Raw genomic sequence first — 17,301 nt, 5'->3', positions numbered from 1 at the left:
CTTACTTTAAAAGACAAGGTCAAGTGAGACACTAAAAAGCCCACCCAAGCAAGAATAGCAAGAACCATATGTGCTCTTCCACAAATGTGTGCAACAGGCCATTACAGTGAGAAACATACTGTATGTAGATTTTTGCTTTTTTTTTGCTATCAAACAGCTGATCAAAGAATGACACATGTGAAGCCGTTTAACATTTGTTTACCTCGCTTTGATCATTGTAAATAATGCACTACTACAGCACAAAACTACTGCACACATCTATTAGTAATACATTTACACATACACACATTCACATGTCCTGACACTTGATTTTTACCTGGATAAATAGAAGCAGAGCATTCCAGCCTACAATTTTAAACAACTTCAGTTTATCTTTGAGGAATTCTTCTGTTCAAAGAGTGCATGAGGAGCCAAAGCAAAACTCTGTAGTGTTAAAAACAGTCACTTTTGCTCCAGAGTTACAGTGGGCTGTCTTGAGAAAAAAAAAAAACCTGACCACTGAAATGAGCAACAGTTTGCAGCTGCAAGATGACAGTAAGTGGTACAAAAATGGTTGCCAAGCTAGCTGGATTTCAGCAAGATTTATTTTTGTTCAGAGGTGCCAGGACAGCATAAACAAACAGGGGAGAGAAAATGTAGAAGAGCTGTGGCTGCCGTTATAGCTGACTAACCCAGCTGATGGGTTGCATGTCACTTTGTTGTGTGACTGCCAAAAGTCATGGTAAATTCATTGTTATGCGTTAAGAAGCTGTGAAGTAACTTTGGAGCCCTTAAATGTTTTTGCTAGCTGACATATGTCAGTATGTGTTGTATCAATATTAACAGCAACCTTAAGCGTATTAATGCGGAACTACTCAGCCGCTTCCTCTATCTGTCAATGGTACATTCCATGGAGAGGCTTAGATTACTTCCTCTTGTTCCATATCACAGTGTGCCTCCAGCTGCCTGAACCACTCTTGTAGCAACTCATCTTATGGGGCAATCATCCTGCTGTATTCATGGATACCCCGCATTTCATGGTGGCTCTGATAGTTGCTAATCCTCTGCTGTCTCTTTCTGAGCCTCAGGGTGCTGGACTTTGGATGGAAACCTCCATGCACTGAGAGTAGTTTTCATGTCTTCATCAGTGGCGTCTATCGCCTTCTGTGGCCAACTTATTATTCGAGCTGACCAGTAGGGCATATGTTTTATTCGCACCACAACTGGCTCCTCAGTACCTGTTTTACCTTATGAAGGTATCTGGCTGTGAGGGGACTTGCATTTACATCATGGTTCCCTTTGGACTGTGAAATACTTAAGCACTTGTAACTGTCCTGTATATCTGTTAAGTCCACCCCTTCAGGCACGACCACCTTCATTCTCTTTACTACCATTCGGACATGGTTATCCAATTCTGCTCCTGATGAAAGTTGTCCATGCACCTTGTGTATTGCTAAGCACTCCAGTCTGTCTTGTGGGGATCCACAAGACAGACTGGACATACACTATAGAATGGAAACTAGACTGCACAGACTGGAGACTAGCTAACACAGTACAAAGTACAGTACAGAAGAATCCTGATCAGGATTCTGTGTTAGCTAGTCTGAGTGAGTACCTTTTGTTAGCAGGTTAGCAGGTAAGTAGCAGTCTACTAACTAACTTAGGTAGCTTAAGGTAGTTTCTTCAACCGGCAGGTGTGTTGATGTTGGTTGGATCTTGTTCTAGGAAGTTCTTCCAGTATTCCTCAGTCTTACTTAGTCTCACTGCTAGGTGTGCCATTGTTTCTTTCAACTGGGAGTACAGCCTGAATGAGTCTTTGGCAAACAGTCCATTTATTCTCATGGCCTCTGCTTCTCTAGTGTATGTCCTCAGTCAAGTAGCCTTTGTTTGTCAGTTTTTAGAGCCAGTTCAGTTATGGGGATCTTGTTGTACTTTTCCAGAACCTGTCTTATTATGCACCTCTGTTAGCGGACTAATGTCCTTCCGGATTTATCTCTCGCTCATGTTCCAAGGCTTGGGTAGCATTTGGGGGCTAGCCTTGGTATCTGACTGGGGTTCAAACCCCCAATGTATTGTTCCAAATATGGTAATGGTGTCATTACACTATCCAGGGGCATTGTTAATATGGTTATCTCAGCCACAGAGCTGTGTTGTTCGAACATCTGTTTTCAAAGGGCAGCCAATCAGAAGCAAGTTGTGAGAAAGAGAGCTACAATGGCTTGTTTCAGACAGTGGATGAACTGAGGGACTATGCCAAAGCCCAGTATCAGATAAATAAGGATTATTTTGCACTGTGAATTTCACAGTGATGCTACTGTGTGTCACAGAATGAAAGAATGTTAAACAGCAAAAGTGTCCTTTCTGGATGCCCATTAATCCATTACTCTAATCAAAAGTGGATGAACTACATCAGCCTGACTAACTGTAATGTTTGTTGTTTAACTAAGCAAAAAACCTGTTCATGCACTGCAATATAGTCCTATTAATTTTACCTTATCTGCATATCCAAACTCACATTGAATATTAACAATTCATCATGTCAGTGCAAGATTTAAAAAATATAAAAATCTTTGGTAATTATCGCAATAATTATCCTACCTAATGATCTCATAAGTGAAAATGGTTAATATAGCATTAAGATTATGTGGAACATTAAGCAGCTCATGTTGCCTGTTAATCATGAAAGTATTCCACTTAACAGCTCCAAACATTGGCACAGAAACTGTAGTTCTGCAGCCTTCTTTACTCAAACTATTTTCAGAAATGCTCACTTCCTATGCACCTTTCTTGTTCTTTATTCACTGTTCTTAAAGTAACAAATCAAAAATACTCTTCCAAGTACTTCCACCACTGACCTCTACTCCCTATTACAGTTTGTAACTGTGGCAGTGGCCATTTGTCAGTGCAATAAATAAACAACCCAAGCAGCTTCAGTTTAGATGATGCTTCAGAATTTATTTCACTCCTCAAAATTTTGATTGAAATAAAAATTCTAAAGGTCTGACTACAATCCAGTGCCAGACCCTGCATAAATAACTATATACCCTCCTTTTTGCGTGCATCCACAGTAACAAAATTTGGCTGTAATAGCTTTAATGTAATGTAGCTGGTACTGCTGACTTATAGGGGTTGGACAATGAAACTGAAACACCTGGTTTTAGACCACAATAATTTATTAGTATGGTGTAGGGCCTCCTTTTATGGCCAATACAGCGTCAATTCGTCTTGGGAATGACATGTACAAGTCCTGCACAGTGGTCAGAGGGATTTTAAGCCATTCTTCTTGCAGGATAGGGGCCAGGTCACGACGTGATGCTGGTGGAGGAAAACGTTTCCTGACTCGCTCCTCCAAAACACCCCAAAGTGGCTCAATAATATTTAGATCTGGTGACTGTGCAGGCCATGGGAGATGTTCAACTTCACTTTCATGTTCATCAAACCAATCTTTCACCAGTCTTGCTGTGTGTATTGGTGCATTGTCATCCTGATACACGGCACCGCCTTCAGGATACAATGTTTGAAACACTGGATGCACATGGTCCTCCAGAATGGTTCGGTAGTCCTTGGCAGTGACGCGCCCATCTAGCACAAGTATTGGGCCAAGGGAATGCCCAATACTTGTGCAGCTCTGGTATGTCACCCATAATGTTGTGTGCATTGCAATATTTTGAGCAAAACTGTGCTCTTACCCTGCTAATTGGACCTTCACACTCTGCTCTTACTGGTGCAATGTGCAATTAATGAAGATTGGCCACCAGGCTGGTCCAATTTAGCCATGAAACCTCCCACACTAAAATGACAGGTGTTTAATTTTTATTGTCCAACCCCTTCAACTCCTCACTGGAGGCTTGCCACGTGCCTGTCTGCTTTAAAACCGCTACCATTGTTCTTGTCCCCAAGAAGACAAGGATCACTGGACTAAATGACTACAGACCTGTGGCACTGACTTCTGTGGTCATGAAGTCATTTGAGCGTCTGGTGCTGTCCCACCTCAAGTCCCTCACAGCCCCCCTTCTGGACCCCCTGCAGTTTGCCTACAGAGCCAACAGGTCTGTAGACGACGCCATCAACCTGACTCTGCACTTCATCCTACAGCATCTGGACTCCCAGGGAGCCTACGCCAGGATCCTGTTTGTGGACTTCAGCTCTGCCTTCAACACCATCATCCCTGATCTCCTCCAAGACAAGCTGTCCCAGATGAACGTGCCAGATCCCATCTGCAGGTGGATCATTGACTTCCTGATGAACAGGAAGCAGCATGTGAGGCTGGGGAAGAATGTCTCGGACTCCCGGACCATCAGCACTGGCACTCCTCAGGGCTGTGTCCTCTCTCCTCTGCTCTTCTCCCTGTATACCAACTGCTGCACCTCTGACCACCAGTCTGTCAAGCTTATTAAGTTTGCAGACGACATGACTCTCATCGGACTCATCTCAGACGGGGACGAGTCGGCCTACAGGATGGAGGTCAAATGTCTGGTGTCCTGGTGCAGCCACAATAACCTGGTACTGAACGCCCAGAAGACAGTGGAGATTATAGTGGACTTTAGGAAGCACACAGCCCCTCTACCCTCCATCATCCTGACTGACACCCCCATCACCACAGTGGACTCTTTTCGCTTCCTGGGAACTACCATCACCCAGGACCTCAAGTGGGAGCCCACCATCACCTCTGTCGTCAAAAAGGCCCAGCAGAGGATGTACTTCCTGCGGCAGTTGAAGAAATTCAACTTGCCAGCAAGGACCATGGTGCAGTTCTATACTGCCATCATTGAGTCCATCCTTACCTCCTCCATCACTGTGTGGTACGCTGGAGCCACCACTAGGGACAAACAGAGACTACAGCGCGTTGTGCACTCTGCTGAGAAGGTGATTGGCTGTAACCTCCCATCTCTCCAGGACCTGTACACCTCCAGGACACTGGGGCGTGCAGGTCGGATCACAGCCGACCACTCTCACCCTGGGCACAGACTTTTTGACCCTCTCCCCTCAGGCAGGAGGCTACGGTCCATACGGACCAGAACCTCCCGCCATAAGAACAGTTTCTTCCCCTCTGCTGTTGGACTCATGAACAATTACCCTAAGACTGTTACCACCACCCTCCACAAACGCTGATGACCCTATGTCTATGCACCTGTCTGATTGAACTGATGTACATATTAGTGGAATATAGTTTACATTCTCTTATCTTTCAATTAGTCTCTGCACTGTATATTTTGTAATTTTGTAATATTGTGTTATAGTTATAGCTCTAATATCTCTGTATATTTGCAATTTGTATACTTGTATATTGTCTTATAGTTTTTATACTTATTTGTTTTTTCTGTAAGCACGAAGTACCGCAGCAATTTCCTAATGCTGTGAACCTGTTCACCCATATGGCAATAAAAACCTTCTGATTCTGATTCTGTATTATCTTCAGTATATCATTTAAGTCTTGTTTGTGATCTATAATTCTAAGATGTAATCACAACAAGCCTTTTTTTGTCTTTTAAAACATTCTCATATAGAAATGCAATCCTTCCTGGAATAATCAGAGGAGCTGAGTCCTTCATCAGACTGAAAACTCATTTCTTTCTGACGGTACTTACTCCCCTCTGAACAGTCACTCCCCCGAAGTCACTTTATTTTCTCCTTTTTAAATTATAGAAATGTATCGCTCCATTTGCTCTTAATCTGTTACTCTTCTTTGCACTTCACTAGTCTGTGGTATTTCTACAATCACAATAATATTCCTTCATAAAAGACATCATGATCCTAAATGTTACACTTGCTGTTTTAGTGGATGGTTATTAAGGGTCACAAAATGACTGAAGAAGCCTGAGGTGATTTGCATAGTAGTAGATGATAAATAATAAAGAAACTAACATTGGTTACATTAAAAATTATACTTTTTTTTGGTGTATGTGTTATAATCTACGGAGTAAAGCAATAAACAACAGCGAGCTGACAGAGGGTGACGGTCGAATCAGAATCCTTCTAGAAACAAGTCTCATAAGTCTCAGCAGTCATCTTAAATTGCATCTGAGCACTTATTATTGCTGTTATTTTAAATTAACTTTGATTTCAGTTGTTTCCGTAGTATATCCTGGAAACCATAGTAGTCACTGTGTTCTCACTGCACTGTGCACGTGTGTTATATACCTGCAAAAATAAAAACATAATTAGCACATCACCACAAGGGGATAAAAGAAAATTGAGAGAATGTTGAAAAGTTGCAGAAGTCATTTAACAGTGGTAGTCCCCCCCCCCCCCCCCCCCCCCCCCTTTCTTTTTAAATTCTTGGCCTGTATACTGACAAAGGTGGAATCTTAGACTTTGCTCTGTGTGTGTGTGTGTGAGTGTGTGCGCGCGCGCGTTATTCTGAATGCAGATTGTCCTCTGGGTGCAGGTTTCCTCAGGCTGCTAATTGATGATGCCACTCACAGTCACAGTGCACAGCAGCTACAGTTGTAGTGTTTGCATTGCCCATGGGGTCGGGTGTTGCCATGACAGATGCATACTTAAGTTCAGGCAGCAATTATAGCAGCTGAAATTAAAATCCTGGCTGAACAAATGAGCCAAATAAATGTTCTGTGTCTGGTCTACTACACGTCTCTCTAGTTAAGATATCGATGCTTGTTAATTTACATCCTGTTTTGTGTGTGTGTGTGTGTGTGTGTGTGTGTGTGTGTGCGCGCGCGCGCACATAGGCAGTGGGGATGGTCGTGGTTATTAAGATATCTATGCAACCCTGTTTGTTTTGCTTTTCCAACACGTAAAACCTCATTACCTGAACACTAAGCAAGCATGTTGTTTACTGGCATGGTGCAGCATTTGATTACCAGACATTTGATTTCCTGTGACTTTGAAACAGATTGAATGTAAAGCATTTTAATGAAAAGGTTATATCAAATTATTCACACCTCATGTCCCAACAAAGTGAACAATGATAAAGTAAGCCACTTCCTGCTTCTCTCTCCAGTGTCTCCCTGCACATCTTAGGACATATACTTTGGTGTCTTTTAAGCTGCATTAACTGCAGTTTTTTTTTAACTATTCAACTGATGGTAATTATGAGACAACAATCTGCTCTTTACAAAGTACTCTGAAACTTTTGATTGCTTCGTTTGTACTTTGTACTAAAATGGTACTCCTGCGATATATTCCACTTGCAAGAGACAAAGACGGTCTGAAGATTGCTTTCTCATTCATTTGTTAACTAATGCCTCTATAACACCCAGTTCAGGGTCACACAGTAAATATAAAGCACAATAAGGGGTCAAAAAGATCCACCATTCCACCCATAAAAAGTAACCCTTAAATTTTCCTCCTGTCCCTCTCAAAGTTCTCAGACTCCTCGTTCATTTGGATCGCTCCTGAAAATCACTTTCTAATCACTTGCTTGTGCACATTTGTAAACATAAACACAAACCTCTGTGTCAATTGAACAAAAAGCCTTTTATCAAAGGAAGAGTCTGCAGTTTCCAAGCCAGAAGAAGCCATATCGTGTCAGAAGCATGACAGTGCATGCTCGTCCTTAGCTTTATCATTCTTTGACCATGAGGGATTCGTGGATGTCTATGCAGAGTTCTACCCTAACACCCCGAGGAAACTCACCGAAGATCTTTGGTGCCAGTGACTAAAACATTTTGCAGGGTGTTTTTGCCAAACTTGTCCTTGTCATCAAATTTAGCTCCCTGTGACTTTGGTCATTTCCCCTAAATGAAATTCAAGTCGAGGACTTGCTGTTTGGACACACTGGAGGGGATCCACAGCAGAAAGGCAAGTGGTCAGAATGAAATTTCCAGGAAACGTTCTAAATGAAGATTAATTACAGATTGAGCAAAGCTGTTTACAGACTGGCATTTTCTCCATTTGCTGTAATCACAGCACTACTCAAGGCAAATAACTTTGATCCAATTTCTAATCTTCCTTTTCTCTGCAAAAGTTATTTCTAAACAACTCAATGAATAGTTTAGTACCAGTCAGGTTTCAGAACCAATCATAGCACAGAAACAGTTCTAAAATCCTAAAGTCACCAATGACTGAAAGTGTTGCAGAGGTGATAATGGACAAAAAAAAAGTAAGTCACAAAATGTTCATGTCACCCAATATAACAATATATAACACTGAAGATTTTTTTTCTTCTCTACCTGCAGGAGGAGCCAATTCAGGGCTTCAAGTTCACCAACTACCTGGAGTTTATGGGTGTTCTGGAGCGCCGCTACAGGAATATTGTTCTGGCTGACATGAAAATGATTCGAACTCCTATAGAATAATATGTAAAATTGGTCTTCTATGAAAGAAAGTTTTATGAATTCAAAAACAAGTAATCTGCTTGAACTTCAAAACCTGATTTAGACACATTTATCTTTGTGAAGGGAAATGCCATTACAAGCCTTCACTGTGGACTGTTACCATCTGAATGTGTACCAAGTTTTCATGCTGATCAAACTGTTCAGTGAGCCGGTATCCAGCAGATGGAGATGTATCATAGATGAGGAAAAACTTGCCAACAGAATAAAGATGGATTATTGATGCAAGATGGTATTAAGGGTGCAGTTTTGCAAGTACTCTAAAAGTACCTGCAAACAGTATTGGAGGTAAGCGAGAACTATTTGATTGTAGCGACTTAACAAAACCCAGCATGGCTCAGTTGTTAAAAGTATTTTACTGTCAATACGTCACAAAAAAAATTCGCTGTGTTCTGTGAAATTAGATTATAAGGCAGGTCTCATTTCAGAGAGTTGGTACTGTCACAAAATTTCATGAAGAGGCTAAAACCATTGGCATTGTAGTTTACTTTGACTCAGCAAGATGGTGCATGAACCACACCAAATGTGTGAGACAATTTGCTGTTACTATTCTGTATACCATTTTGCTGCAGAACGCACTTGTAAGAAATTGTGCATTATAATTTTGTACACGATGTAAATAGTGGAAAGAACTGTTTGATGCTGTTTTTCCAGCAACTTTTCTTCTGGGTTATTAAAAGCATCTCATCACAGTAGTGTTCTCTCTCAGGTGCACTTGTTTCATGACAGGGAGACAGTGACAGGGGTATCACTCACAAACACTTTGTCACTCAAAGTTTAGTTTTCAGAGCACATTTTTATTAGTTTTTATTTTAGGTTTAATGCTTAGTTTACTTGTTATGATAAAATCACCCCCCCGACCTGCCGTCCCCTTGCCGTAGCATTTGTGTTGTACCTCATCAGTCTCTAGCTGTGATAGCAGCTTCGTATGTTGTCAGTTTGGATGTTAGGTTTTGAAAAGTCCATAGGTCCCATTATCCTCTTCATGTAACCCTGGTCAGGATTCGAACTCCTGACCTCCTGCTCCAAAGCCCGTAATGTTACCACTACGCAATTCCAGCTGCTAGCCAACTATATCTATTTTTTTTTTTTTTAAGTTTTCAGAGCAGTTTTGCTCATTTTTATTAGTTTTTATTTTAGGTTTAATGCTTATTTTTGTTTACTTTTCATTAGTTTTAATATTAGTTTTAGTTGTCATAGTCATACTTGGGGCAGCGGCGTGACGCAGTGGTTAGCACTACTAGAATACCATCTGGAACGCCTGGGTTCAATTCCACCTTGGCCTGGGCCCCTCTCCCTCTCTCTCTCTGTGGAGTTTGCATGTTCTCCCCTTTGTCAGGTGCAAGAGTGACTATTGTGTAATAAAAACTTGACACATGAGACCGTTTAAAAATTATATTCAACAACCAACTGTTCACAAAATAACATTACGTGCTCAGTGTGTGTAATATTAAGGACACATGAACATCAACAGGAAGAAACAAAGAAAAACAAACTCATTAAGTGTCAGTGCAGTACACGTGGTGTATAACATCAGAACACAACGAATGGTGGACAAAAACAAACTGAACTCTTTGACGGAATCAAAGCTCAAATCCAGCTGCATCCTGATGTTATCCTCCACCTGAACCTGCTCAGAGAGCTAGCTTGGTTAGAGACTGGCTAATTAGACTTACAGCCTACGTAAGCAGCCGACCTCATGTCCGCATTTATGCTTGTGTAGCTGGATTATGTATATGAGTTGCCGTTAGGGACATTATTACTGAAATGCCTTGCTGTTTAACCAAAACAACTTCCTGTTCACTCAAAATGCTCTCTCACACACACACTACTGAAAACCAAGAGGATTTTGTGTGAACAGGAAGGTGTTTGGTGTGAACAGGAAGGCATCTGAAAGAAAAAATAATGGCACATTTCAAAACATGACTAACACCACGCTCATGTCTACTCAATAGCCTACACGCAACCTAAGTGAAGCACATGTCCACACTTGTAGTTGCAACAATAGGCTGGTGCCACACGACAGTGTTTGCATGGTCACAAGGCCAATATATTGTTCACTTAGACTGCTTGTAGGTGGTTACTAAACATCTGCACGGTGTGTTTTCAATATTAACAAAACTCATTAAATTAAAACCATTTTAAGCATGCTGTAAGAAATGATATTCTGTGTCATCTTTAACATTTCTACAAATACTTTTTGGTAACCACATCCTAGAACAGTCAAAAACATGTCCATGGAACACAAATTAGAGAAAGTACATACTTTTGTACATGGGTGTACACTACATAATGTTTTTCTATTTATATAATCTATAACAATAAGCCAGATATATTGAATACTTACAACACATTCACATCATATTATACTCGTGTACAGGAATATTACTACATAATGCACCCATACTACTAATCTGCTGATATCAATGTATTATGTTATAACATTACTATAATCATAAGACAACCATGTACAAAACATAATGCAACCATGTTTACATTAAAGCTGTATTGGTCAGCAGTAGATATGCTGAGTCATAGTCTGTACTTTTTATGGCCATGAGTCATCCCTGACTGACATGTTAGACAAGCTCAGCCAATCAGAAGTTGGGATCACAGGCTAATCCATAAGGCTGCAGCCTTGAACTGATGTTACTATGAACAGACTGGCTCTTTACCTAGAAATTTGGGATTCCCCAGTTTCTCACTATCTAGCTACTGCCAAGTGTTCAGTGACCTATGTCAGCTGCTAGATATGAGGAATCCCCACTTTCTCCATTTCAGTCAATAATGGTCAGGTAGGTATAGCCAGTAACAGCACAATATTATTATTATTATAACATGATTATGCTAAGCCAATCAGGCATGAGAAAGAGGCTGGATATCATTAGCATATATTATCACAAAAGTGTACAAAAGGTGCTAAACATCCCGGAATATGAATATCGTGTTGTGCATATTTGAAGAGTAAAGAACACATACACCAAATTTCACGGCTCACTTTCTTGTGGTTTTGGAGTCTATAGACTGGAAAGCTAAAACCTCTTGGATGGATGAACAGACAGACAACAGCTTTCTATTACGCGGGAGGATAAAAAGTTAAAAATTAAGCTGCATGAACTGAGTATACTTGAGCTAATTTGCAACTTCATGATTTAAAATTCCATCTACCCACCCACCCACTTATCCCCGGGCTTTGTTTGAATCAGCCCCGAGGTCCTGCTCTGGTGAATGATCCTCCTGACCAACTTCATCTGATCAGTGTCAATCACATGCTCAGGTCAGTCACATGCTGCACATGTTCTACTTTTCGAAGCCTAATATCTACTAAATTACACAATTACATTCAAAATGACCACCAGCGTTTTGATCAGCAGGAGTGAACAACAATAAATAGTTGAGTGATGTGGCTGTGATATGGACATCAGTGGTTTAAACCTGTCAGACACCTGGAACCACACAGACTAACAGGAACGTGGACTCTAGCTCTCTGGTGGATATGACACACATCATTTATGCCCAGACATAGATGAATGCATTGTGCATCCTCATGTGCTGTGTACTTAAGCAGGTTTTGTATGAAAGATGCATGAGGAAGGTTGAATCATTGTGATAAACCCTCATTAGTAACCAAAGCCTTATCTGTTTCTCCCTGCACTGCAGTCCTGTTGTCCCTCTTCAGACACACTGAGGCCTGAATAATAAATGAGCTCATCACATCCATCCATCCATCTCTCTCCCACAACAATTGTGTTTACCAGGGGAATGTGCTGGGCACCGCAGAGGTAGTGTCTGGCTCGCGGTGAGGAGGAACTGATCAAATCTTTACCTTGTAAAAGACAGCACTTCACACAGAGAATTTCACCGCTGAGGTGTGTCACAGTGTATTGAACCTAAAATTGAACTTTGAAGCAGTAATCAAATTTTTGCCACTTTGGGGCAGAACTCCACAGCAAGCTAAAACACCACAAACATGTTTGTAATATTTAAGCCTTTAAGAGTTCGTAGGATTCATTTATCAGTAAAACAAGTGGCTGTTGTACCCAGATCAGTTTATTTATAGATTAGCCCAACTTCCAGGGCTGAAAAGTGTAGCCAATATGGAAGTGCCAGAAACTGCAGTTTCTCAAATGGCCACTAGTGGCTGACTCTAAATGTGAGCAGAGCCATATGGATTCCCATGTTAAAAAATGCCCAGGTGCTGCATCCAGTGGGATTTCCTAAGGAATACAGGTAAAGTGTGTTGCTGCTAGCATACGAACACCCATTTAGAGGTTACAAAGTGTAATGGAGACCAAGGGTTCCATTACCTTTACCTGCTTATATAGTTTAATAAAGAATTGAGGTTTTAAATAAGCTATATAAAAAAAAGAACACATTAATTGTTTGGCGTATTCTTTATTGAGTGTGAATTAGTTTGTGTTGTGACAGTTACGAAAGGTGAAGAAAGAGAGGGGACTGGCCATCCTACCTGTATAGGAAAAACCTTAGTCAGAACTGTTCACAATAATCTGCTTCGCAATTTTTATTCTGTTATAGATATTTGATGTGTTTTGAGGTTAGCAGTACTCACCTTCTCCTAGTTGTCTTCAGCAGGATGTGGAGCAAAAGATTGGAGGGAGCTCGATCACCTGCTTATGAGCCCCTGGGGCGAACCAAAGTATCACGTGAGGGGAGTTTAGATCAAAGAGTTTTAATATAGATGTATAAAATCAATAAAAAAAAAAAGCATGACTCAAATGACTGAATTACCTCCTCAGACTGCAGTCAAGTTCTCCAGACTCCTGCTAATGACTTCTATATGTGATTCAGGTGTGCTGGATCAGGGACACATCTAAAACCTGCAGGACACCGGCTCTCGAGGCCTGGAGTTCCCTACCCCTGGTCTGACCTGTCTCTAGGCCTCCGTCACAGCAACTACCAACAACCACTTGCAACTGGTCGGTCAGACTGGCTGAGGCACAAGATAAATATTTCTGCATTTTTGTAACTCTGGCTACATTTCCCTATGAGTGTACTATGAACATGGGTTTATAATTATGCATACCAGTTCATGATGTGGTTTAAAGTAGCTTGTTTATCCTTAAACTTGATGCATGTTGTTGTACATGCAAAATGTTCCAGTGGTTTATTGATTATATAGGACTACCTCTTGCAGTACTCTTTTAAATGTAAATCTAAGGAGTATTATTGTGCATTTTATTTTATAATCTCTGTTTTGTGGAAATAAAGTGTGTGAGTGTGCAACCACGGCTGAACATGAGTAACTGTATGATTGTATGCTGCCCTTTTTTTTTTTTTCTAAATGGCAACTGAGTTGCCTGTCCATTTCATATGCTGTGCCACCGACCCTGTGTGACCGTGTGAGTAACAGATTGGTGCTGTTTTGTTTTGTTCAGCATTTGGTTTCACTAAAAGACATTATGAGTAGTCAGCTGTTCGTTTTCTCCGGTAAGCACATTTTGTTTTAAGAGTCTTTTCTGCTAGTCAAAGTAAGCTCCAATTTAATAGCACGGTGAATGTTAACCCAGCTGTCTAGTACTCATAAGTCCCCAGCTCTGCCCTCTGTTCCAAATATGAACAAAATATTGCTCCACAAACCAAAAGGTGACATCACAGTGGCTACGTACACCTTTTTTATACATTTTACCAGGAATTTCAGAGCATTTTATATTTTGCTTTGTTGGCAGTTATTCTCCCATCAATATTATTCATGTCTTTCAGCTCTTTATCACACTAACTTTGTTATTCAGTGCAAAATTGACAAAGCAATAGAAAAACATTGTCCACTGTTATCAGTAAATGTCATGTTATTTGCTGCTGGCAGTGGATAAGACCAATATCAGCTGATAAGTGTTTTGCCAATCAGTCTGTCTCTAGAACCATTAGCATGGGTGTGTACAGTGTGTTTATGAAAGTATTTTTTGCTGTAAACGGTTGTAAAGCCAAATCAATGAGCTGAAAGCTGCTAATAATGTAACCGATATCTCTTCTGTCTTCATCACTATAAGCTCAAGCTGAGTCATTTCACTGGTGAATCAAACAGTTCCTGCAACTTTCACTCATTTAATCGTGTAACAGATTCTCTCCACAAACTCTGTAGTTCCATTTTCTCCCACTTATTCTAGGGGCCTGGAGCCACTCCCAGCTGTCACAGGGTAGACCTTGGACAGGTCACCAGTCTGTTGTAGGGCTAACACAAAGCAACAGATAACCATTCACTCTCACACCTACAGATAACTTAGAGCTGCCAATTAACTTGGCCCAATCCATGTCTTTGGACTGCACGAGGTAGCTGAAGACAACCCACAAAAGGGAGAACATACACATCCACACAGAGAGGCCCCAGACTAGATTTGAACCCAGGACCTTCTTGCTATGAGGCAGTAGTGCTAACCACCGCGCCACAATGCCATACCCATCCCTATCCCCAAACCAGTGTGTAGATTTTTACTTTAAGCTGTTCTTCATTGTTTATTTTACTGCAGTCTGTTTGGGGAAAGTCTCTTTGTATGTAATGAGCAAGTGTGTGTTTAGTTTCCATGCAACATAGAAAGGAGGACACAATGATTGTTAGTCTCTGAAGAGACTCTCAAAGTGCTTGAGCTGCTGTGCTTATGAAGAAATTAATCTGTTCCATATTTTCAGACTTTAGTGAAGGTAGATGAGTTTAAATACCTTGGGGTCAACCATCCAAAGCAATGTCCAGCGCACAAGAGATGTGAAGAAGAGAGTGCAGGCAGGGTGGAGTGGGTGGCGGCAAGTGTCAGGGCTGATTTGTAAAAGAAGGATAGCAGCAAGAGTGAAAGGGACGGTTTACAACATGGTAGTGAGACCTGCTATGATGTATTGTTTGGAGATGGCGACACTGACAAAAAGACAGGTGGCCGAGCTGGAGGTGGCAGAGGTGAAGATTTTCAGTGGGAGTGACCAGAATGGGCAGGATTAGAAATGAGTATATGAGAGTCTTGAGGCAACTGCTGTTGTGATTTGGTGCTAAATAAATAAAATTGAAATGAACTGAGAGGGACAGCTCAGGTTGAGCAGTTTGGAAACAAAGTTACAGAGGCAAGGCTGAGATGGACGTGTGCAGAGGAGGGATGGTGGATATACTGGCCAAAGGGTGTTGAATATGGAGCTGCCGGGCAGGAGGAAAAGAGGAAGACCACAGAGAAGAGGATAACACTAAGAACAGGGAGGCATAGAGGCAGATGATCCACTGTGGCGCCCCCTAAAGGGTGCAGCTGAACACTATTTATGGAACTGGAGAATGAGAGTAGGGTTAAGTTGAGTTTCTCTTTAATTGTGAAATGACAGAATGATGGCTAAATTTTATCTTATTTTTCATACAGGTATGAAACTACATAGCCAAGTTCAAAAGGTAACACTGCAGCCTGCAGCTATTACAAAGTGATGGCGGAGAAAGTTTACTTTAAATGTAATAGAAATGATTACATTTTAGGGTTAGCCATTATTAGTGATTCTGGATGGAACACATTCTCGCTGATGCTTAGGATTTATGGTCCCCACGTTTGGTTTCCAACAACAACAGTAAAATTTAATGACAACATTAAATCTGATGCTCTTTTCTGTTGCACGACAATTAAGGGACATTTTTTTACATCAGTCTTATTTTTAGTGTGAGGTGTCAACATCCTCCTTCAAAATGAGCCTTCTTTTCTCGTGTTGTTGCACTAATTTATATTAAACAAAATCCTAAAACAAGGAACGGTGTACTAAGATGAACATCTGTCCTACAGGCTTAATGCGTCTCTTACAGTTTTTGCTGTAGGTAAAGTAAAAATGTCTCATAAGGAATGTGGATATTGGATAAAGATGCAGATGCCAGGCAGCTAACACAAGGAAAAAAAAACAAGGCTTAAATTTGATTCATGGACCAACTGAGAGGCAGAACACACAACTGTAGTTCATTTGTACTTTTGCTTTAACAGGCAAAGAAACAAAACCCCTCAAGGTAAACAAATAATGCTGGCCTGTCAGCTTGAAGGAAATAAAGTGCATTTGTGTATCATGTATCATCATTGGTTTTTCTGCATTTTGATGAAGCTGCAGACATGAAATGAAACCATTACAGAATTATATGCGTTCACTGCAGCCTCTCTGGAATAAACTGTTGACAGCGCAGTTTTACTTGATGGCTTGTTTTAATAATTGGACAGTGAAATCTGAGCTGGTTTATGTCCTTTAGGTTTGATCGATCTTTATTCGGCTGTGCTGCAGCTCTCTGTCAGTCTGCTTTATGGAAAATTTTATGTCAAGCTGTTACCAGATGTCACTGTTCGCTCTAGTTTTCAGAGTGTGAGTGGAGAAGATGCAAGAAGAGGGAGTACAAACCTCAGTGTCATTGCTGGTGGGAGTATGATAGGGCCCATATTAGAAATGTCTGTCAGCGGAGCACGGTGTTTTCATCAAGTGAATCCATGTGGGCACTGCTTCGATTGAGCAGAGGGTGTAAGAGAGCAAGACTGGTGGGCTGTGCTCTGTCAAAGCTGCAGAAGAGCTAGAAGGTTTTTTTTTCTTCTTTTCTGTAGGACAATGTGTGAGCTCAACTGTGCTGAGAGAAGCTATGTTCCTAGCTGTTGGATGGATGGCACTTCTGGCTCACTTTGCAGTTTATGAAACTAACTGAACAAACTTCTGTGGAGTTGGGGGACATCTGACCCCATTTTTATAAATTTGGACAGGCCTGGCAGTGTACCAGCCAACACAGGCTGAGGGGACAGCTAACCTTTTTGAGAAAAGGGAGATAAAGAAGCAGAAGTATCGTCTAGAAGGTACAACTGGAGCATTTTTAAAAAGCAGGATCAACAAAGAAAAAAGGATGACAAGAGGGAAAAAAAGAGGTTTTCAGTGCAAAAAAAAAAAAAGAATGTGAGAAGCCATTAATAAGAAAAATAATCATAATTATTACAATTTCTTTAAGTTGGTGATAATACTGAGACTGATCAACTTCCAGGTAAACTCTGGAGACAGTCTGCCTTCAGTTGCTTCTTGTTTGAAGGTCTTTCTA

General features: G+C 41.0%; 1 protein-coding gene across 3 annotated transcripts in view; it reads left to right on the top strand.

Moving 5' to 3' along the window:
• The window catches only part of tbc1d32 (TBC1 domain family, member 32), a 120,775-nt gene extending 111,446 nt beyond the window's left edge, over positions 1 to 9,329 (top strand). For all 3 annotated transcript variants that reach the window (XM_030722066.1, XM_030722067.1, XM_030722065.1), the window contains exon 34: positions 8,118 to 9,329. In XM_030722066.1, coding sequence (XP_030577926.1) covers positions 8,118 to 8,237 — 120 coding nt within the window. In that variant the 3' untranslated portion in view covers positions 8,238 to 9,329. The remainder of the gene's footprint in view (positions 1 to 8,117) is intronic.
• Positions 9,330 to 17,301: the final 7,972 nt, after the last annotated feature.

The sequence above is a fragment of the Archocentrus centrarchus genome, chromosome 24 (assembly GCF_007364275.1).
Source record: "Archocentrus centrarchus isolate MPI-CPG fArcCen1 chromosome 24, fArcCen1, whole genome shotgun sequence".
Taxonomy (NCBI): Eukaryota; Metazoa; Chordata; class Actinopteri; order Cichliformes; family Cichlidae; genus Archocentrus; species Archocentrus centrarchus.
The sequence above is the reverse complement of the archived record's forward strand: the minus strand, read 5'-3'. Positions and strand labels throughout refer to the sequence as shown.